We start from the raw sequence: 22,935 nt of genomic DNA, 5'->3' as shown, positions 1-22,935 counted from the left end.
TCAGCAGGACATATAGTTGCTGGCACATTCCTCAGAACTCAAAACCCAATACTCCCCAAGCCCAGGAGCCCAAATTCAGTTCAACCCTAGCTATAAAGCCAAGGGTACATGAGCATGTCCCTGTGCCATGACTGTCTCCGCCTCCTACCATCTACTCCGTGAACATAATTGAAAGGATTTTGCAATAGGTGCCTGTCACTGTTCACCCCACAGTCAAGCTCGAGCAGGGTACCAAGAATAAGTCCATCAGAATGTCCCTACAGAAAGTAAAATCATCTACATTTATCTCTAAATAAAAGGCCACACCTCTTAGAACAATTAACTTTTTATAAAAAGACAAATGTACATATTTACACACACAAACATATGTGGTCACACATGACTTAGTGGTTTGGTGGGTTTTCCAATTTTAAAAGTCACACTAAGGCGCTCACACTTGCCTCCCTGGGCCTGCTGAGGGAGCAGGTGGGCGCATGGCAAGGCACTGTATAAATAAATGCAAAAGCCAAGAGCTCGTGGGAAACATTAGTGTACGCCTCTAATTAGAATGTGGCAAGGTCCACACAAAAAAGTGCCATGTTTTTCCCAAGCCCCTCAGCCTGAGCAAGTAGGGCAGAGCTCCTCTGAGGCTGAGGGAGCACTATCCCGCAGGACCCCATTTTTCCTTCACATTTCACTGGTTTTGGAACAGTCCCCAGGGCTCAGCTGGGAAGGGGGCTGGTTCTTTGGGAATAGGATTCACTTAGTGCAATTCTCTCTTAGTGCAGAGCCAGCCCTGGGGTTGGTGCTGTGCTTTTCCGAGGTCACTGGTCTATTCCCTCAGGCCAGCTCAGAGACAGTGGGGCTCAGAGGAAAAAGCTGGAGGGCCAACTCCTGTCTGAGACCTCCACCTGACACCAGTCTCAGAAACCCATCTTCCCAGGAGGCAGGGCCAGGTTTACCCCATGAGATGAGCCCAGACCCTGACTTGCCAGGCCCCGAAAGGCCACTGTCCCAAGGAGGGCAGCCCCAACCCCACTCAGCAGTGAGGTCACACTTCGCATGTCAAGGGGCCCACAGGAGTCCTGCTTCTCTGTACCACAGCCACCAACATGCCAGGTCCTGCTCGCCTAGGAGAGCAAAAGGGCCGGGGGCCAGGCTATGGCGCACAAGGAATGGCCTGGATGGAGGGCAGCCTGACTGGGGGCAGCAGGCTGTCCAGCCAGCTGGTGTCCATGTTCTTCAGGTCTGTGAACACACGGTGGAGGCTGAGCCCGATATCCCCTAGAAGATGTGAAGAAGGTTGTGTGAGTGTGGGGGGTGGGAGCAGGTGTGTTCTCCCCCAACCCCCATCCCCAAAGATCGCAGATACAGCAACCTCTTCTGTCACTCCTGGGGCAGCAGCCCCTTTCATCTTTCAGCCAAGCTTGAAAGCATGGGAGCGGCAGCCCGTTTGCAAGCTGTCTGTACCCAGATGAATTAAAGAAAGATGCTTTTACCTCCACTGCTCCCCAGCCTTGCCCCCAAGCCTCCCCGCATCCCTGTGGTTCTCCCTTCTCTAAGAAACCATATAGATCCAGGGGCTTCTTACCCCCAAGGCTGTCAACTTCTGACTCCTCCTTGCAGCTGAAGTCTGCATAGACGGAAGTGGGCTGGGCTCCTGGTTCATTGAGCAGGTACCCCTTCCCATCCACATTTGTTGGCTGCCACTCTGACTGCTCCTGCTCCAAGAGCTGTGGACAGAGGAGCAAAAAGCCATCAGCTTAGTTCCAGTCCAGACTCACTCTGTGGCCTTGCCTTCAATGAGCCAAAACTTCCCAGCCAAGATGACATCCTTGGCCCTCACCCCCTCACATTCTCTGATGGATGCAGATGAGGAATTTACTTAGGACAGGGGCCTGGGGGGTGAGTGTCTGCTTTGGACTCACACTACCATACCCATCCTATGGCACCAAATCTCCAAGACTTCCCTCTCAACTGGGTAAGGACATACCAACTGTGAGTGTGGCTTAAAGCAAAGTAGAGTCAAGAAAAGATAACCAGAAAAGTTAGAGATAAAGAACTATGTCCATGTCTCAATTTTCTGTGCTGATGGAACAGAGCCCGCATACCACTGCAAAAAACTTTTTTATATTCACTTTTAAAACTGAAGCAGAAAAACAAAACCCTAGGGGATAACATGCTGGAAAAAAAAAATGCCACCATATTACAGATCCCAAAGGCTGATTATTGAAACCTGATGTGCATTTCCCAGACTAGCAGGGCCGGGGCGTGTTGGGGCAGAGGACACGGGCCAGGGGCCTGGTCCTGATGGTGGCTGACTCAGCCGTCTGAAGCCCCGAAGCCTGCTTCAGGACAGTCTGTCAGAAACCAGGCCTCCCTCCTGTCCTTACTTCTACAGTGTCTTTCCCACCTGCCAAGGAGGGCAGTGGTCCCCAGCCACAAGGATGTGGCACTTGCAGGACTATGCAAGCAGCCAGGTCATAGCAGTAGCTGCCTGCCCTTCGATTTGGAAGCTCTTAGTGGTTCTCTCCCTACTCCAAAAGAATGCTCAGGGAGGAAGGGGCTTTACCTTCATGATGTCCTCCGGCAACTTCCCTTCCTCGTCCTCGTCTGTTGTGGCTGTGGATAGGGAAGAGGAGAGAGGTTGGCTGGCAGTCAGCCGTGCTCACCCTGCAATTCCAGCCCCATCAGGTCCCCCTGTCCCTTCGCACACAAACGCCCAGTAGACATCTGTCTGCCATGGAGATTCCAGAACAGGACACTGTCCTACTGACTCAGCTCCCAAGCCCTGAAGCCACACCTCTTCCTACCCCCTCGCTTCCTCTCTCACCCTGGGAGCCTGGGCTGCAGAGGAGCCAGGAGACCCAGCAACCTTAGACCAAACTGCAGCCCCTTCCTCTTCCCTCAGGCCTGCCACAGTCAGCTCAGTGCCAGGTGGAGTTCAGAGCATCTTTTCTCCCTCAGGAAAACCCACCCTGGACCCAAACAGTCTGGCAAACATGTCAGGCCCCAGAAGCACAAACCTTCAGAGGTGGAGGGCATAGGTGACACCTGGAAGTTGTATAGGTCACTGGTGCTATCCGGCACAATTTCCACTGGGATGCGCCAGTCAGGGAGAGTGCTAGTGACAGCGCATGGTGACAGTGCTGCAGGACAGTAGAAATCAAGGGTCAGAGCTGTGTGCTTTCTCAGTTTGCAAGATATCCAGCATCCCCAACCCTGTAGCCTGCTCCCGTGGTCACCACTCAAAAGCACGATGGCTCCTCGACCCAAGAGAAAGAGCCCTCCCCCTGACCTGTGTGGTCCTTACCAGGCCCAGCCTGCCTCACCTGGAGTAAGGGCCCTCTCAACTTCCAAGTCCTGCCCCATGTAGCCCTGAGCTGTGTAGCTGCTGTGGTCATCAGGCAGGGTGGAGCTGCTGAGGCCATCGGAGAAGGTATCGGGGCTGGAGTCCCCACATGACTGCAGAAGGAGAAAGAAGCTTAGGCCAGGCTGCTGTGGCGCTTCTTCCACTGCCCACCCTGACTCACAGGTGATCAAAGGCCAGCTGCTCAGGACCAGACTCACCTTCCTCTTGGCCTTGTTCTTAGCGTCTCGGCTGGACTTGGACTTTCTCTCTGGGGGGAAGATAGGACATTAGCCTTGGCACGGGCATGCCAGCCCCAGTTGGCCCCCTTTTTCTCTTCCTCCCTAAAGGCTTCCCGAAGACCCAGAGCCCTTGCATACCTTTCCTCTGATTTTTGGTGAGAGGTGGGAGCATCCGGTACACCCGCACAGCTGAGCTGCCTTTGTTCCTGCTTTGGTCCTTCACCTCTTCGATGTCTGGCAGGGAGTTCATGGCACAGCGGAAATTGGCTTTCCATGTCTTGGGATCCGGCTCCTTTTCCCCTGCTTTGTATCGGCCTAGTGGGCAAGAGAGAGTGGAGGGGATCGTCAGGGCCATAGGTAGGGATCCTCAGCTGCCCTCTGGCCTGGAAGGCAGAAGGCAAGAGTATTCCTAAGCTCTCAGAAATCCTCACTGAGAGGTATTTTGGGGATCAAACCAGGTGTTCAAACCAGCAGGTATTCTGGGATGACACTCTGCAGGCCCTGGGGCTTCTCAAACACATCCGGCAGGGCCCAGCCAGAAGTACCAGAGGGCCCATATACCCCAAAGTGCTCTTTGTGTGGCATCATGCTCAGGCTCCCTGCTTGGGCTGTCAGCAGCCAGAGGTTAGGGACTGGGCCTTATATGATATTTCCAAACATGGGAGTGGGCACAGAGTAGGCACCAAAGAACAGTTACTGACAGGTGGACCAACTGGTCTGAGATGGGTCAAAAGCCCCATCCCTCAAGGACAAGAGGAAGCTACCAACCAGATGGGTCTTAAGCCAAGGACCTTGGACAACATCAAAAAAAAAAAAAAGAAGGCCCAGGTCTCTTTTAGTGTTCTGGCTTACAGTTGCTTTTGCCAGAGAGAACTTTAATCTAGCCAAACTCCTCGAAGCCAAACTAAGATTATGGCTTCACAAATTCCTTTGAGAACTTACTGAAAGGATGGCCCCTCTCCCCAGAAATACAGGTCTGCCCCCGCCCGCCCCTGAGTTTTGTACACCACCTCAGGGAGCTCAGAGGTCCCAGTGAGGAGTGTCTATGGTAATAGAAGTGCCTCCCCTTATCCCCTTCCTGGCTCCTCCTGGGCTGGAGTCACACACCTGTGTGGATGGCCCAGCTCCGGAACAAACAGGCGTCCTTGTTAATGTCCCAGCCATGCTTGGCAGCGTGCTTCCACGGAATCTGGAAGATCATCTCCTCCTGAACAGCACACACACACACACACACACACAGATCTGTCAGCTCAGAGGCCACAGGCTTTTGGCCTAGATCTGCCCAGCCCCCAGGTCAAGGATGACTTCCTCTTTTCACCCTGACAGCTGGCTTTGGTTGACCCACCCTGAGATTGGCTTAAACAGGCCACTGGATCACTCTGGATAGCTCAGAGAGGACTCTGGGTTCTGATGAGCTGTGGCACCATCAGCTCAACAAAGACCTCCCTCTGCCTGTTACAGATGTGCTGGCACCCGTACAGAGCCCCCTGGGATGCTTCTCTGGCTTGTCAGCACTGACATGGAAATGAAAACTCCATCCATTAGAGGAGGCTGCTCAGGATACCTGGGGCCACCTGAGCGAGCCCTGGGCTGGACTTGGATGCTGAGTACCTGTGTGACCCTAGCACTGTCATTGTACCTCTTTGTCTTTGTTTTCTCTTCTGTGAAATGAGAAAACACAGTGACAAGTATAAAGACTCAGGTCTCACTGTTCTCATTACTGGTGGTTAACAGTATGGATTTGAGTCAGACTGGTCAGGTTCAAATCTTAGCATCAAAGCTATTATCTACTTCTCAATGCCTCAGTTGCCTTCTCTGAAAATGGACATATTAATAAGATCTACCTCACCAGGCTATTTTGAGTGTTAAATGATGCAATGTAAGTAACATACTTAGCATGGTGCCACACTCACTTGTAGTGAGTATATGGTAAGCAATAGCTATTATTATGAATACTGTTGTTACTAAGTCTGCAGGATCTGTGTTGCCCTTCATGCACCAGCAAGGAGCTTCTTGGGTCCAGGCAACTGATGCAAGGTTAATCCTTGGGTCCCTTGCTGAGCCAGCCCCCATCCTGCCATCAGTGCCCACTTCTCTGACTCTTATCTTTCTGACTAGATGCGGTGTGTGTTTATAGGAGTCTCCCTCAAGAGAGACGAGAACTCAAGCCCTGCAGATGGTGGGAGAGTCTAGCTACTGGAAACTGTCAGTGACCTCAGGTGGGTGCCCTGTCCATGCCTCAAGAAGTGGGGAAGGCAGAAGTCAGGCAAGTGGGGCCCAGGGCTTGCTCTTGCACATTCCCTCCATGCAGGACCCACTGGGAAACACATCTGCCTCCTCCTTAACACTTCCTTTTTTGAGCTGCATCTGAAGCTTTGGTCCCCCAAAGAATACGGGTTGAAATATGGCAGAAAAACCCAAAGAGTTACACTCACTTTATTAATCCATATCAGCCCTGGGATTTGGTTGGAATTAATCTGCATCTCTAGCCAGGGTCTCATGCGCATTCGAGTGATGGGCATGTTGGCTGTAAAGAGAAGACAGAAGGCTTCTGTTGGAGTCTATTGAGCAGCCCCTGGAGACTACCTACCCCACCCTACGTCACTTCGGGTACCCTCCCCGGCCCTCAGCCAGGTACCAAGTACTACAAGCAGGGGTAAGAGGCTTTCACTGGAAAAAAACTGCCCTCAATCTTTTCAGCATCTTGGGCAAAAACACTTCTGTCCCTTCCTTCACTCCCTCCTAAACAGTCTTGAGAGGAAACAGGCATGCAAGTTATAGTGGCAGGATTTATGTGCAGAAAAAAAGAGACAAAATACACAGTATCTTAATACTGGAACTTTCTCCCCAAATTCAAATCCTTTGGGAAGGGAGAGACGTCTTTTGCTTGATGCCAAAAAATTTTCCAACAACTCAACAACTTGAGTTGTTGCCTCTAGTTGTGCGGGCAAGCAGTCACCCTGCTTGGACATCGCCCCCCACCCCACACACACCCCACCTATTCCGCGCCTCCCTGACAGCCACCGTGCAGAGGCCCGGCCTCTAACCCTTCCGGCCTGGCTCCCGTCCTAGGCAAAATGGCCCAAGGAACACCTGCGGCGCCTCTTCCCGCAGCTCCGGCAGGTCCTCCAGCCACCTAGCCCCGGCCACCTGCATAGACAGCCTGAAACCTGGGGCCTGGCTGCGGAGCTGGGACCACCGCAGGGAGCACCGGGCGCCCATGCGCGAACGTACACTCGGATTCCCTGGCACCGCTCGTGGATGAGCGCAACGAACGTACGCGGACAGCCAGAGGTCCCCAGCGGCTTCATGCACGCATATCTGCGAAAGCGGCGGGGCGCCGGCAATCAGCCGGTGGGCGGTCCACGCCGCGGCCCGCCCTCCCCGCGCTGCAGCTCGCCGCTCCTCCAGCGCCCTCCTGAGCCCGAGCGCCTGCAACTCTCCCGCCTAGGGTTTTCGGCCCCCACTTCCTGATGCCCTGCACGTCTTTGTTCGACGCCACCGGTGCCCCCCGCGGCGAAGTCGGGCTCACCTCTGCAGTGGGCGCGATTCGGCGACGGTGCCCGAAGGTCCCCGCGCGGCGAACGCGTTTAGGGGAGAAGGTAGAGGATGCCCGGGTTGCGGGGCCGCTGGCACGAGTGGCCTTGGCTGGGCACGGCTCTCGCTGGCCTTTGCTGGGCCCGGCTCAGGCGCACGTCCTGCCTCGACGAAGGACTGGCGCGCTCTGCCAGGACAGCGGCGCCGGCCCACACTCTAAACACTTAGCGGGATTCCCCAGTCCAGGCCCGGCTCCGCCTCCTAAAGAGCCGCGAGGGCGCCTATTGGCCGGCGCCGCCCCATCATTTCGGGGAAATCAGGCTGTTGTAGAACTAGCGGCGAAGGGGAAGTACAGGGCGGGAGCTCTACCCCACCCCCTCCGGCCCGTTTTTTCGACCGCAGGCCCGCCCCGCTGGCTCCCAGTCCACCCCCACCCAGCTCGTCCCTGAGAATGGCTGTCCTGGAAAGCCAAACGCCCCCGGCCTCCGGTTACTCCCCATTCCGCCTTCGCCCAGCCTACTAGATGCTGTGGCCCTCTGCTCACCCTCTTCTCTGAGAGACGAAGACGTCTCTCTCCCCAGCGCAGGTGAGGGGTTCACCCGGGCACCTGCCGCTCTCTTCAGAGTGGACACCAGGCTGAATTCCCGAAAACCAGACTGGTTCCTCAAGCCCGCTAATGGAATGTCAAGAAAGGAGGGTTTCAGCCCTCACACTGCCTCCTTCTTGGGGGACCCTCTTCCAGGTCACTCACCTGCCCTGATTGGGGATGCCGGGCGAGAGGAAATCTCGGTCTGGCAGCTGCTGGTGCAGCCTGCCAAGGGGCTCCAAACCTCAGTTTCCTCAACCACAAAATAATAGCCCTATTTCGCTGGTTTACAGTGACATATCTATAAAGCCCCATGCCCCATGCTGTGTGGCTTGTGAGGTCTCTGGCCAGAATCTAATAGTGACCAGGGAGAACACCTTCCCCCTTCCAGGTCTACATCCTTGGGACTGCCCCACAGCTGGCCAGAGGGAAAGGGAAGAAAGGAATTTCAGAAAAGGGAGGTCTGCTGAGTTGGGGTAGTGTGGGGGTGGGGTAGCCCTGGTCCCTCTTAGCACTCCTGCCTTAAGGCCACCTCCACAGTCTCATGTGGCCCTTGCATGGGAGCTCCTCAGTGGCAGCATTGGTGTTTGTCTCTGGGTCCTCAGGGCTTGGGCCAGAGAGGTTCTGGGCAACATGGGAGAATTTCTTAGGACTGGCCAAGGCCATGAATCTAGCCAAAGAGTTGGGAGCCCCCATCCTAGGTCCTTGGGAAGGGCAGCTGGTTAATTCTTGGGCTCACAACTAGACCTTACCTTACCTGTACTCCTAGAGGCTAGGCCAAGTGTTCACTCTGTATCCAGAACTCTGGCCCAGTGGGCTCCTTCCTTCACCTCCCCAAATCTGCTGTCTCGGAAGTAAATTGCTCTTCCTGGCTGGGTTGGTCGTGTCAGGCCCTTCAACCCAGCTCTCCCTCCACAGTAGCACCCAGTCGCAATGATGCAGGCTATAAACAGACACATTGATGCAGCATTCCACCTGTCAGTCATTCTACTGTCTCCCTCCCACAGAGGAAATGGATGTGTTAAGCCAATTCTGGTGGTGGGTGCAGGAGCTGGGAGAGGCAAAGAAGAGGGACTGCAAAGAATGAACCTAGGTGGTGTTAAGCAAAGTGGAAGGTGCTGAGGGCCTGGAACGGGGAGAAAGGCTGGGGTGCTTTAAGTGACAGATGAGAGTGGGGACCCACTACAGAGACCAAGACCTTCTGAGTAAGAAGAACAAAACCATGTGGCTCCCAAGTTGTGAAGTCTGTTCTCTGTGCAGCAAATGGATGTTTGTCCTGTCCCTAAGAACCTGACACAGCCACTGGAAAATTCAGAAAGAGATTAAGGAAAAAAAGTTTGCATCTCATGTGGTCTGAGAAATTGACCAAAATGACACCATGAAGGCAACAAGAGACTGTAAAAAGTGCTTTAAAAAAAAAAAAACTTTATATTAACTCACAGGTAATCATCTGTACATTTATATGTAATGAGCATCTTTCCACATTGTGAAATGTACTTCTGTAATACCATTTGTAATGTATATGTTATTCTATCATAAGGATAAATAAAAATTTACTCAATTAACCCCCTATTATAGGACATTTAGGTTATTTCCATTTTATCATAATGCAAACAACACCGTGTAGCTAAATCTTTGCACACATCAATATTTTTTTGCTTAGGAGAAATTCCCCAATCTTAGGATTTACCAATAAAACTGTCATTCACATCTCTATAGTGTTCTTTTTTTTTTTTTTTTTACTTTTAATTTTAAGGAATCTATTTTATCTTGAAGCCTATAAGAAGAATCTGCTTATCACGACTGGGGATGCTACACTCCAGGTCAATGAAATAAAGCTAAACCTTGTGTAAGTACCTCAATTTTTATTGTAACTGCTCTTGAAGAATCTCATTCTAAGATGTATCACACATTCCCTTTGATGCTAAGCAGAACACACAGAACCTTCCCTTGGTCTTTCTTAGTAATTTAGGGCTGGCCCTTTCCCCTCTCCGACTCAAAATACTCATCCTCTGTGACTCTGGCCACCTGCTCTGGGGAGGTGACCACCAAATTCAAGCTCTGGCTGACTTCTCGACAGTCCCCTACAACCCTATAAACAGTCACACTAATATAAGCAGAACTCCTGGCCTCCCCTTTCCACACTGCCCCCAGCAGCTCTCTCTAGTCCTAATTCCAGCTACTTCCAGGGTGAAGTCGCCCCCTCCCCCCACCTTCCTTCTTTGCCTCACCTGGTCCTCCTGGTCTTCTTTCCCAGCACCAAGTCCTGTTTTTCACATTCCAGAACCAGGCTGTTGTTGCCACAGCCTCCCCTGGGGCCTATCCCTCCAGGCCCCTCTGCACAAGGATGATCTCCTTAATTTGGAGGATCTCCCTAACATTCAGGTCCACCTAAATGCCTTCTGAGTTACCCCAGACGCCTCAGCCCCACATTTAAATGACTGCTCACTCTAGGCAGTAACTAGAGGGTGGTGGAAGAGAACACAGAATTTGAGTCTGAAAGCCTGGGTTCTTTTACTTTTGCTACTTGCTTTGTGGCCTTAGGCAAGTTAATGTCCTTCACTGGGCTTCAGTTTCCTCATCTGTAAAATATACTTTCACCCATCTCTAATTATTGTGAAGATGAAATTCAACAGACTATCGAACTCTTTTCTAAACTGTAAAACATTAGTCAAATGACACGTAGTATTAATAGTAATGCGTGAACCTTTCATTGTATTTCCATTCTATGAACACATTTTGCATTTTCCCCCTGTCTTTGCTCCTTCCATTTGCTCCTCATCCCTGACTTCCTGGAATACTCAGCAACACTCCCCTCCCCCGACACACTTCAATTTCAGTCTGCATTTTAGGGCCCAGAGAAAATGCCTGGTCTTCTATGAAGTACCTACCTCCAAAGCAGCCAGCCAGAAGTCCTTCTTCTCCTCAGAACCTCTATGCCCTTAACTTTCCTGTTGCCTTTTCTCCACTTATCACCTTCTGGGTGGTGACCTTCTGGGGCAAGAGACCTGAGTTCCTCACACCTGCAGCTGAAGTTGGCTGGGACTTAGCTCTGGAGCAGGTGCTCACAGGATGCCTCCCATCTATACTATCACTCACTGAAGGTGAGTTTATTGGGCGATTTCACTGTATTAGGCCCTGGAGTTTTCTAAGGTGGCAGGAGGGGCTGACTGGCTGGCGAACAGGATGCTGGAGGGGAGATCACCTCTGTGGGAGCTTCGTCCCTGATGGACCAAATCCTGTCCCCAGCCCCTTCCCTCAGGCTCTCGGAACACACTGCTCTCCCCCTAGGTGGTCTAGTTAGTCTTGAAGTCAGGACAGCTAGGCTTTAACTAGGTTTTTGAGATTAGGACAGCCCTGGACCCCTCTGGGGCCTGCTACCCAGAGAAGAGATCATAATCTCCAATGCGGACTAACTCCCAACAGGTGTTCCAGCCTTCCAGGACCAGAGGGAGGGCTCCATTAGATGCTCAGTCTCTCCCAGCCATCATCTATTTTCACAGCAAATCTAAGGGGCAAGCAGTCCTAAACTGTGAAGTGCGAGCACAAGTCAGGCATGAAATCATCTGAAAGCATCCAAAAGTTTGACAATAGAATCCAGGTGCCCTCACTCTGCCTGAAAAGAGCCTAATAGGAGAAAAAGGAAGACATTTCTTAATTCATTCAACAAATAAATACAAATCGCACTCCTGCTGAGTGAACTCCAGGTTTGGCCCTGGGGATATGCAGGGGCACGAGACGAGCCCCTCCCCTCTCACCGCTCTGGCAAAGATGCTGTATGACACAGCAGAAAAAATGTGCAGTTATAAAAATCCTAACTGCAGAGTGGGAGGCTGCCGCGGGCTGGGAAAGCACTAGGGGGGTCTGCCTTGTAAGAGCAGGCGGAGGAATGACAGCGCTCTGGGCTGTTCCGGAACCCCGGCGGGGGAGCAGAGTGTCAATGTGGGCTGCCGCTGATGCCCTGTGCAGTTTCATTTCTTATAAACACTACGTTGGGAGGAAAAAGGCCTCGGCTCCCCATCCGTCCCGGGGGCCCCCTCCCCGGGGCGGGGGAAGGGGGGTTGGCTCTGGGCCCCAGTGGCGGCCGCCACCCGAAGTGAAGCTGGACTAAAGCAGCACCTCCTTCCTCATGCGCATGGGTCCTGCAGTGAGGCAACAGCTGCACCGCCTGAGCCCACTGGCGAACCCCTGGCAGGCTTCTTGGTTTTAATGGGGGGCAGCAGTACCCCTACTTCGCCTTGGGGAATCCGAGTCCTGATTTGGAGCCCCTCATCTCCTGGTGACCCATTTTCACGTTGCCTGGACCTGAGCTGGTGTGTGTGTGTGTGTGTGTGTGTGTGTGTGTGTGTGTCTGTGTATGTGTCTGTGTTTGTATGGAAGGCTGTTATTTGTGTGTAAATCCAAGTTTCATTAGAAAACTGGGGGTGAGTTAGGGTGAGCCGCCGGCTCCGGGATGGCCAGCTTCCTGGAAATGGAGGGAAGGCGGGAGAAAAGGAAAGCATCCCAGCCGCGCCACCCAGGTGGCTGTGTGGGACTGCCCCTCCTCCCTCCCCAGCTGGCTGCCCCGCCCGTGCCAGGCGGTTCACCTGCCCCGAGCCCAGGCCACTTCCTCCTCTTTCCCCGCCCAGCCTCCCGCTGCCGGTCTTGAGTCTGCAGCCAGCTCCGCAGCTACCGGCTGTGTGATCCCGGGCTAGTTACTAAACTTCTCTGTGCTCATTATCTCCCCCTTCCCCCATCTCCCGCGCGATGAAGCTATTAACACTGCGGATGCACAGCCCTTTGTAAATGTCCCTGCCCTTCCTTCTTATCGCCCCCCTTCGCCGTCTCCCTTAGCCTCCCAGGGTTGACGGACACACAGTAGGCGCACGGAAACGGCGCGCACCTCTCCGTTGCTGCAGCGGAAGGCCGCGCTGCGTTTCCCCGCTGGTGCACTCCGCCATCACTGCAGCCAGAGCGCCTCGGGTTAGACGCGCAGCGCTCGGAGGGCTCCCACCTCCGCCTGGCCCTGAGGGAGCGGGAGCAGCGGGGGAGGGCGCGGCGGGCGCCCGGTTCTGCTCAGCTCCCTGGCACAGGCCCGGCCCGGGAGCGGGGTTCTGCTAGGCCGCGCCAGAGGGGCGGGGCCTGGGTTTCGGTTTCTTGCAAACGCCGCGACAACAGGGAAATCGAGGAGTTTCCGGGAACCTCGCCGGGAGTGCTGAGGTTCGCGCGGCAGCGCGGTGGGTGGAGGACGGGCAGTAAACCAGTGTCCCGGGCCGAGGGCCGAGGGCCGAGGGCCCTCTGGAAGTTCCAGCGGGAGCTGGGGAAAACCAGCCCGGGAAAAGCCCCACCTGAATGCACCTGCCCCCGACCCCCTCCTGGATGGTGTTCGCACTGAAGGAGGCGTAGGGACGATGTGAGGGGGGCTGTATACGCAGGGGCGGAGGGAATTGTGTGAGGGCTAGTGGAGTCTGAAGAATGGGGAGGCCCCCCAAAACGGCTGAGGTCCCCGTCATACCACTCACCGTCACATCCCATTTTACTGTCTTCATAGCTCTGATCATTGCTGAAAATATCCCATTCGTGTACTTTATTTGTTGGGGGATTCTTTTTACATGGGTTGGAGCCCTTTAGGTGTGGCTCTGCCTGCCTAGTCCAGCCTGCTGGGTCCCCAGGGCTGGCTGAGAACTGGGGTAACCACTAGGAGGGTCTCAGAGAGTGCTTACTGAATGAGTAAAAAAATGGAATGAGTTAGAGGCATCTAGGGTGGGCCTTCTGACCCACTCCCAGAGGACCTCTGGACACAGCTTTCCTGCACCCCCCTCCCCCTAGCCCCGTGAGGTACTGTTGATGCCCCCAGTTGAAGGAAGCCCCTCCGTGCAGAAGACACTTCAGCCCCTTTTGGGGGAGTCCTCTGCAGCTCCTTGAGAACTGCCCTCCAGATGGGATGGTTGGGTGGTGAGCAGCCTGTCGTCATCACAATCTGTGAGGTCGGCCACTTCCTTTCCTCCCCAAGGCTTGGAGCTCAGGCCAGGGATTATTGTGTATTGGGCCTGGATCCAAGCCAGGGGAGCTGGGAGTTTGGGATGGTGAGGTGGACTACAGGACCCTCCCTGACCTCTTCAGAACAAAGCAATACCTTGAGTCAAGGTAGGCAGTGTCATCTGCAAGGCTGTGTCTCCTAAATTCTTGCTTTTGAGACCCCAGGTTTGTGATGGAAGTCTCCTTCTTCATATCCCTGAAACCACAGTTCTTGGAAAGACAAACAAATAGAGCTTCCCCGTTCCAGAAGAACTCGGGGTAGGGCAGGTAGCAGTGGTGGCTACCCTGGAGGCAGCCAGCTAGCCAGTGAGGGACAGGCGGACAGACCCTCAAGGATCCCTTATCCAGGCCAGTGCTGACTTCCTCTGGCCCAGCCTCAGGATCAGGTGGCTGGCCTGGGGGAGGGCCAGGGAAACTCCAAATGCTGCAAGAGGGGAGCTTGTGCTGTGCTCACAGCCCCTGGTGACCCTGATGATTCAGCCTGGGAATCCCGATTTCAGGGACTGCCCTGGAAATAGGCTTAGGACAATGAGGGGGTCCCCCTGAGGGGCCCAGTGACCATAGCAGCAGTTTAGTGAGGCCCCAGACCAAATAGGTTATTGTCCTCTCCTTCTGTGGCCCAGGGTTGGACCCGCTGATACTGGTCCTCTGTGTAGTCCAAATAGTGTCTTGGATGCAGGGAACCTAACCGTGATCCCAGCCCATAAATTTGACTGGAGAAAAGATCATCTGGTCTTCAGAGTGTCTATGTAGGGCTCCATCTGAGGTCACATTTCCGAAACAGTAAATGTAGCTTAAGCTAGAAAACATCAATAGGAATATGTCTTTGTAGCTTGGACTCAGCAAGTACTGAGTTATAGGTATCTTCATGGAAGGAAAGCAGGGCAAGAAGCAGGAAAAGAATGGAATGGCCCAGTGGGTACTCTGTCCTGGGTACTATTCTTTGGCTGAGCACAGCAGGTGCCCCGTGAACCAGTGTGGCATGGATTGGGATGGATGGATGATGGCTTCCAATGGTCTCAGCAGCCTTCACATTTCCCCCGAGATCATCTTGGCCACAGACATTTTCCACAGAAACTTGTGGATGCCCTAAAGGGAGCAAGGGAAGGAGGGAAGGGCATGGTTTCCCTGAGCAGCACTTTTCTGTTGGTTCTACCTTTTCTGTCTGGTTCTATCCCTCCAAGGGGACCTCTGCTCTCTTTCCCATTGTCTTGTTCACATGCATGTCCCCTCTAAGTCCTGTAGAGAGACTGGGAGTTCAGTGACAGGGGCCAGCTGGACACAGAACAAGAAGAAGGGGCTGTTAAAATCAGGTGGGTGTTCTCTTCCTCTCCTGAAAGGCAGGTCCACGAAGGGGCTCAATTTAGACAGGACCTCAGCCAGGTGTGAGAGGTTCCAGTCCTTTCTCTGCATGAATGAGTCTTCAGGAAAGCATCTGTTGACAGACTGGCTGACTGTCAGGAGGAGTGAAGAAGGGTCAGCAGAGAACCACCCACCTGGATGTTTTGAGAGAAAGCATGACTGCCCTCCAGCTTGTCAGGTGACAAGCCACAGGGAGCGTGTCGCTATGACAGATAGCTGATGTGAAATGCTGCTCTGAGGGTATGTCAGGAAATTGGGTCCATATTGTAGGGCAAAATGGACCACAGTATGCTGGGAAGAGCTCTGAACCAGGAGACCTCTGGGGACCGGTCACCCCTAGATATCAAAAACCATTCTCCCTTCCTTGAGAGCCTTCATGAATGTTGGAGAGGGCCTCCCACAGCCTCATGGGTTGGAGGCATACATGTATGTATTACTTTGCTTTTAGTAGAGCTGAAGACTTGGGAGCACCTGGTAGTTATGGAATGTTGCTCAACCCTACACCTGTGCCAGCTGTGTGGGGCACTTAGAAGTGAGCAGCCACCACTAATGTGGACATGAGCTCTCTGAAGGTAGAGGTTATGAGTGGCACGCTCACAGAGCTACGTTGCTGGCACCCAGCACAGTCTTCTCAAACAGTAGGCATTTAGTTAGTGTGATCTGATTACAGAATGGCAGATGTATGTCATACCTGGAATATAAAGCGAAGGGGCAGAGATACTGGGATGCGGGGACAGGAGCAGTTTATTTCAGTCAGTGTTCACAGATGGCTACTCTAAGGAGCTGGCATTCAGCAGGGAATATGGACTTGGTCCTGGCAGAGAGGGGCAGGACCCAAGCTTCCTCCCCTTCTGGAGAACCATGATCTGTCATCAGATGTTTGTTGAAGTAAATTCTCGGGCAGGCCTTGTGAAGATAACTGGGAATCTGACCTGTGTTTCAGAAAACTTGCTGTGGCTGCCAGGGAGGATGAAGCCTGTGACACACAAGAGAGGGACAAGCACGAGGCAAAGAGGCTCCTAGGCTGCAGAACACTCTCCGGGGCCAATGCTATACTTGCATGACCCTGAGAGGGATACCTCCTCAAGTTTTGCACCTTTTGCACCTACTCGCCTCGCCATAGTCTGGGACCCTGCTGCATCCTGGAGGCAGGCGATGGACAGGAGGCAGCTCAAGTGGTCCAGGTAGATGAGGGCTGTGGCCACATGGGGTGGAGAGAAGTGGGCCTACTTGAGAGCAGGATCAGAGGACAGAATTTGGGGATGGCCAGGAAGTGGGATAGGTTGGAGCATGAACCTTCTGAGGCCTTCCTAGGTTCCCCACTTTGGGATAAGCATAGGGAGACCCCCACTCAGCCTAAGGGGCATGTATGCCTATAGCCAGAGCTAAGGCAACGCTCTGAGCCTTGGCTTTGGTCTTGGATTAAGTCTGGGGTGTTGAGGGCATTGAGCTAAAGAGAGGAGAGTAGGGCAGGAGGTAGAAAGGTCACAGCCTACCAGTGGTAACCACAGCCAGACTCTGAAATGATACACCAAAACTGTTCCTCCATGCCCTTTGAACACCAGGTGCATGGGCACAACAGGCAGGGCAGGCTGGATAAGGGTGTCCTCACTGCTGGATGGATGGGGCATGTCTATCAATCCATCAACCTTGTGCGGTCCAGCAGGACCAGAGTCCATCCCAGGTCTTGTGTTCCTAGGAGATTAGCAGTTTGGCTGCTGCAGCCTGACTCCAGGAAGCTCCGACCCTGTGGCAGTAGCACCCCCTGCTGGCGGGCACGCGCGCACGCGCGCATTCTTAAATATCTAAGGTTCCCTCCTACATCCCTTGTGTGAAAAAAAAGGCAATGGGATGTGCATGCGCGCACGCGCGCGCGCACACACACACACACGCACACACACACACACACAACACCATACCACACATCACATCACGCACACCCTTCTTCCCATCTTGGGAGAGAGGGGATAGAGGTTTAGGGGTTGACAGGAGAGAGAGGGTACAGGAACAATGCTAGCTCAAAGGGCGGGGACAGGAATTGAGAATGGACTTTGGTTAAGGCAGACAGACAGGTGCCACCTGGTAAACAGAGCACCTGCTTCCTGGTCAGTAGTCTCTGAGCAGGCGCCAGAGAGCAGGGACCCAAACAAAGGCAGATAACGATGGTTTTTATAAGGTTACTGATGAGGGAGGCCAGAGAACAAAGACTCTTTCCTCTCCCCCACGTCATGGCCCAGGAAGAGCTGCATCCTAGCTGAGTACACGTCCCCTCAGGTTCCCCCAGAGCAAGCCCCCTGGGCCCCACAGAGTATTTGGCCTGGGATTGAGGGCTGAGGGTTAAGTCTGTGAAGGGGCAGTGCCCTATGCACCCTAAAATGTGGAACAGTCCTCCCCAGACAGAATTCCTGCCCCAGCTCTCCAGTCTAGGCTGGGAATGGAGGCAGGGAAATCAGAGAGGTTGTATGAGCGGCTGCCTGGTTCCTCAGATTCAAACCTTATTTGGATTCAACCCCCTCCTGAGCCCCAGGCCAGTGCCTCAGGACACGGGGACCAATTTGTAGTTCTGGATGAGGTGCCCAATTGACAGAGGGTGAGAGGACCCAATGTGTGCCACCTTGGTCCCTTACGTCTGAGCCAGATAGTCCACAAACAGGGCCACACCCTAGGCAGCCACTTACTAGAAATTTCTGCCACAAAAAAAAGGGCGTCCTTCCTCAATGAGCCCTGCCCATCAATTCCCTGCCATCTGGAGTCCCCACCTCAGATAAGAAGCTTCTGGGAGTTTGTTTACCTCCTGACTCTTCGTTACAGTGAAGATTGAGGCCTCCGCTGGCTCCTGGGGTCCCAGGCAGGAGTCTTGACTCCAGGGAAACTTCTACCCTCAGGACAGTGAGGGTGGTTGCTACTCTTTAGGACTCGGTGAGGGCCTGGTGCTCAGGAAAGCACTCCTCACCATGTCCCAGAGGTGGCCCTGGCCACTGTCTTGATTCACCAGGGTGGTGTCCTGGAGACTCCTCAGGCCCCTCACCTACCTGGCTCAGGGAGAGATGAGGCCTGCGGAGAGTCCATGAAGAGGAGAAACTGGCACTGTGTGTTAACACTGTCCACGCACCGTAGCTGCCATGCTCAGCCAGCAGGCCTAGTGCCACATGACCTGAGAGAGGTGGGGAGCCATGGGAGCAACAAGCTGTCTCCAGTTCGTGGGAGGGCTAAGCCACCATGCTGAGGATTGTGGGCTGGGAAACCCACTTGCAGATACTGGAGGTACCAGAGCAGAGTAAACAGCAGATGAGGTCAAAGGGTTTCATTTTTTTGCACGCAGGCCTTGTGAAGGCCTGAAGGCCTGAAGGCCGCGTTCGCCAACTGCACCATTGCCTCCTGTGCATTCTCTGTGGCCCAACAGCCCCAGCAACCAAGGTAAGGCTATCCCTTGGGTAGGAGCCCACTCCAGAGCCAGGGACATGCAACTCTGTCACAAGGTCTCAAAACACTTCTAGAGGAATTGATCTTTCCATTTAGGCTCTCCTGTGAATTTTCTCTTGTCATTTTCCATCACGTATGTCTTTTCTCTCCCTTTTGTAGCCCAGGGATGCTTTTTGATCATTGGTGCCATGGGGATGGATTACTTGACAGCAAACACTTTATGCCCTGGTGCCAGGCACAGAGGTGGGTTCTGTAGTCACAGACATTCAACAAGAATTTATTGAGACTGCTGTGTGCCAAGCATGGCTCTAGATACTAGGGATATAGAAATGAACAAGATGAAGTCTTGCTTTCATGGAACGTACATTCTGGTGGAGGCAGGGAATAAACAATAGGGCAAGTGTCATAGTGTGAGAATGATTCTCCAGAGAAAATAGCATGATATGGAGGTAGCCACTCTAGATTTGATGTGCAAGGAATGTCTCTGAAGTGGTGACATTTTAACTTTCTAAATGATGGAAGAGTGATGTGCAGAGCAGTACCCAGGCAAAGAGTTCTCCAGGCAGAGGGAAGAGCTAGTACAAAGGCCTTGAGAAGAACAGCTCTGTGTATATTTGAAGAAAAAGATCATTATGGCCACAGCATGGTGGGCAAGGGAGAGAGTGATAGAAGATGGGGCTAGTATGATCGGCAGGAATCAGGTAATGTGGAGGCACTTGGAGCCCATTGTCAGGGGCTTGGGTTTGATGCCAAGGGAATGGAGAGCCTTTGAAGGATGTTGTGCAGGAAGACGCAATGATGCATTATGCATTTTTAACTGCTCGCTAGCTGCTGCTTGCAGACCGGACTGTGGTCCAGTCCAAGTCTTTCTGCAAGTATGGAAACAAGGAGGCCTTAGTGGAGTCCAGAGTAGGAAGACATCCCAGGAGAGATGAACCAGGGTGGTGGTGATATCGCTGGAAATAACAGGAAGTGGATTCAGGCAGCATATGGACAGGAAGCCAAACAGAGATGAATAAAACGTTGTGGCTATGGACTGGGAGAAAATACTTGCAAATCAAATAAAGGACTTAGATATAAAAAATGCTTGCAATTCAATAAAGAGAGTTGTCTCCTTATTTTTAAATGGCCAGATTTTAAGAGATATTTTACCAAAGAAGATATACAGATATACAAGCAAATAAGCACATGTAAAGGTGCTCAATATCATTAGTCATTAAGGACATGCAAATGAAAACCACACTGAAACACCACTGCGCATCCACTTGGAAGGCTAAATAAAAAAGACTAATTGCCCAGTGTCGGTTGCTGATGTGGAGCCCCAAGAATGCTGCTGATCTGCCGGCAGGAATGTAAAATGATACCAAGACTTTGGAAAACATTTTGGCAGTTTCCTGAAAAATAAAAATAAAAATAAATAAAAAAATGTATATGCCTGCCATATAACCTAGCTTTCCCACTCGTAGGTATTTACCTAAAATAAATGAAATTATGTGCTTAATTTGTAATAAGCAAAAACTGGAAACAACAACAAAAACCATCAACAAGAGAATGGATAAACAGACTGCAGTGTGGCTGTACAATGGAACACCACTGGGTGGTAAAAAGGAATGAACTGGGTATCGTGAAGTAAGCATATTCCACTCTGTCTCTCCTACTAACTGCAACAATAAAACCTGGACAGAGTGCATGGGGGATTCTGATGAGCAAATAGTAGCAGGTGAATTGAGGAAGAAAATCAGAATTTGGAGTACCCCTGCACTGGGGGTGAGTTTCCCATTTTCTCTCCCTGGGCTGGACTCAGAGCAGCCTGAAAGCTGAACGTCGGCAACAGGGCACAGACAGTGAAAACTCCAGGAAAAGCCCTTTCCTTCTAGTTTGAAGAACAGGAAAGGAAATCTTAATGCTCAAAGGGAGGAAGGAAGCACTCCCTTACATAAATTTTCTTTATTCTCTCATGCTCCAGCCCCCTAACGTTCTTGCTGCAGTGGCATCTGAGGCTTGCAGGCGCCTAAAACTCTAAGAGACAGAAACTGATTGGAGGAGTCCCAACAGTTTGGGAAAAATCCTGTTGCTCACTCCCGCACACTCTCTTTTTCTCTCCCTCCTTTTGCCGCTTGGCCCCGGGTGAGGGCATAGTTGCAGAAAGTACACAGCAGAGCAAAGTAACTAAAACTTCAGTTTTTTGACCAGAGAACCAATAAGAGAAGCCCCAGGGAACATCAAAGAACCAGGGAGATTGTGGAGAAGGAGGAACTCAGGAAACTGACCCTGGAAAGTTGTTCATAAACTCTTAGGCTAACACGCTGAGAATACATGGAGTTGATCCTAAGTAGCATACCAGATACCTAAAACTGAATTAAAGGATCAACTACCACCCTGTTCTCACACTGACCACTGGAGAGGCACATAAGGGACAAACTAAACAGCACTGCAAAGGCTTTAAAAATGAACTAACATTGAAACCACAATCCACAAAAGGCTGGTCAGAACTTGTGGCCTGAGCCCAACATTCCAGCCTGGGGCACTTGGGGCAGGATGAAGAGGCAAGAGGGAGGGAGTGAAGCACATTCATTACGTTAGTTCTAGTTCGTTCCTCCGCCCATTCATTCTGCCATCTGATATGTATGGATTACCAGCACTGTGCTAGGGACTAAGGGTTGAGTTAGACAGCTCCCCTTTCCCCACAGAGCAAACACTGGTGTGGGCCTGGGAGATGAGCTAAAAAGTGATTTTCTGACACAATTCCAATTCTGTCAGTGCCGGTTGGCCAGAGTCGCCTTGTTCCCTGGGTTTGTTCTTGCTGCTCACTGGTCCAATGTTTAGGGTGGGGTGTAAGAAGCTGTGAGGCATGGAGTGGTCAAGAGAAGGACTTGGGACCAAGGGTGGTAATCTGTAGGTCCTCTACACCTCTCTGCTTGACCGGACTCAGGCCACTGCTGTCACCAAGGTTGATCCTCCACCCCCGCCAGAAATCGAATGGCTTCTTGTTCAGAATACAGAACTCGGTCCGAGGAGCTAGCTCTGTCCATGCGGATGGATGGGTCATTGGGGGATAATGCTGGGAAGGCAGGTCGGGCCAGGCGGTTCTAGAATTAACATGTGTCAGCCACCAGAGGGCAGTGTCGGGGCATGTGTACACTCTAGAAAACTGCCTCAGCCCCGGGACGGTAAACAGAGCTTGGCTTCCTTCAGCCCAGGCTTCCATGTCAGACATGCTTCATTTTTCTGATATGTCTTAAGCACCTTAAACTCTTAAAACCACTGTGCGTGCAGGAGCTTCAATGACAGCCTTGCAGCCGTTCACAGAATCCGCTTTAGTAGGAATATTTGGGAGAAATACCTGGGTCAGCCAGTAGAGGGGGGTAGGGAGCTGAGATCTTGGGTCCACAGGTGAACAATGCGCTGATGTGCGAAATTGCCCTGTTTTAGAAATGAACTGGAATTGGACGAGGAAGGAGGGGAGCTGGCAAGGTGGCAAAAGGTTGGAGAAAGAAAGAATGAAAAAGGGGGTGGAGAAGAGGAAAATTCACCGCAGTGGGGAAGCCCCTGGATGTTAAAGAACAGGAACCCTAGTTCTCCGGTTGATACCATTGTCTGTTTCCACACAGGTGCAAAGGAGTTTTAAGGAACATAAGTCAGATAATGTCCTCCTTTGCTTCAAACCTTCGGTGACTTCCTATTACTAGAAAAATGCAAAGTCCCCTCTGTGGCCTGCATAGGCCCTCCGTTCCCTCCCTAGCCTCATTTCCTACCCGCCAGGTGCTGTGCTCCAGCCATGCTGCCTTCCTGCTGTCCATCAACCACACCAAATTCATTCCCACTTCAGGACTTTCATATTTACTAATTCCTTCTGTTTAGCTCTCCTTTCCCCCAGACTTCACATAGCTGGCTCCTTCACCTCAGAGAGGAATTCCCTAACATATAAGGGGGCCCTTGTGCCCCAGCCCCTCCCTAATCTCTCTCTATCACATCAGTCCCTAGCCCTATAACTATCTGGAATGGCCTTTGCTCATCCAGTGACCCTTCCTCCACTGTAATGTAAGCACTTTGAGCACAAGGCTTTGCCTGTCGTCTTTACTACTGCCAACCCTTAGTGTCTGACACGTAGAAGTGCTCAATAAATATTTTTTTAAATGTTCAATGATTTCTATTCAGTAGGTCAAATTATCGCTTCCAATTTATAGAAAGGGAAACCGAAGGCTAGAAAGGTTAATTAATTTGCCCAAAGTATAGGTGTTGGGGGCAAAACTTGAACCTGGGCAACCTGGCTTTCATGCTTAATGCCTTGGCATTGGGTTATTTTATCTTTACCTTTGTCTGTTCTTTCCTGACAGCACTTAGCACAATTTACAGTGGTTTTATTTGTTCATTGTCTGACTCCTCTACTGGGTGTTGTGCTGCTAGAACAGGGCTATATCCTGTTCCCTGACAAGTGG

At 52.2% G+C, this 22,935-nt stretch overlaps 1 protein-coding gene across 2 annotated transcripts; it reads right to left on the bottom strand.

Moving 5' to 3' along the window:
* Positions 1-307: 307 nt before the first annotated feature.
* Positions 308-7,336, bottom strand: IRF1 (interferon regulatory factor 1). 2 transcript variants are annotated; one of them, XM_006923152.3, is made up of 10 exons: positions 7,103-7,336; positions 6,006-6,097; positions 4,678-4,777; positions 3,709-3,885; positions 3,550-3,599; positions 3,312-3,444; positions 3,006-3,128; positions 2,552-2,601; positions 1,571-1,712; positions 308-1,263 (listed from the first exon to the last, which is right to left on the bottom strand). In XM_006923152.3, the coding sequence occupies exons 2-10, from the start codon at positions 6,090-6,092 to the stop codon at positions 1,139-1,141; spliced, it is 987 nt and encodes a 328-aa protein (XP_006923214.1). In that variant the 5' UTR covers positions 6,093-6,097; positions 7,103-7,336; the 3' UTR covers positions 308-1,138. The 2 variants fall into 2 exon arrangements, with proteins under 2 accessions (XP_006923214.1, XP_006923215.1); XM_006923153.3 differs by lacking the exon at positions 6,006-6,097.
* Between the last annotated feature and the right edge of the window lie 15,599 nt (positions 7,337-22,935).

This window comes from Pteropus alecto, unplaced genomic scaffold, assembly GCF_000325575.1.
Source record: "Pteropus alecto unplaced genomic scaffold, ASM32557v1 scaffold78, whole genome shotgun sequence".
In the NCBI taxonomy this organism is placed as follows: Eukaryota; Metazoa; Chordata; class Mammalia; order Chiroptera; family Pteropodidae; genus Pteropus; species Pteropus alecto.
Note: the sequence above shows the minus strand (reverse complement) of the source record. Positions and strands in the feature narration are given on the sequence as shown.

Coding starts and splice junctions, on each gene's coding strand:
- IRF1 (XM_006923152.3), bottom strand. CDS start 6,092: ATGCCCATCACTCGAATGCGCATGAGACCCTGGCTAGAGATGCAGATT. Junction 3,886..4,677: donor GAGCTGGGCCATCCACACAG/GTGTGTGACTCC, acceptor CTTGCCCACTAG/GCCGATACAAAGCAGGGGAA. Junction 2,602..3,005: donor TATGCCCTCCACCTCTGAAG/GTTTGTGCTTCT, acceptor CCCTATCCACAG/CCACAACAGACGAGGACGAG.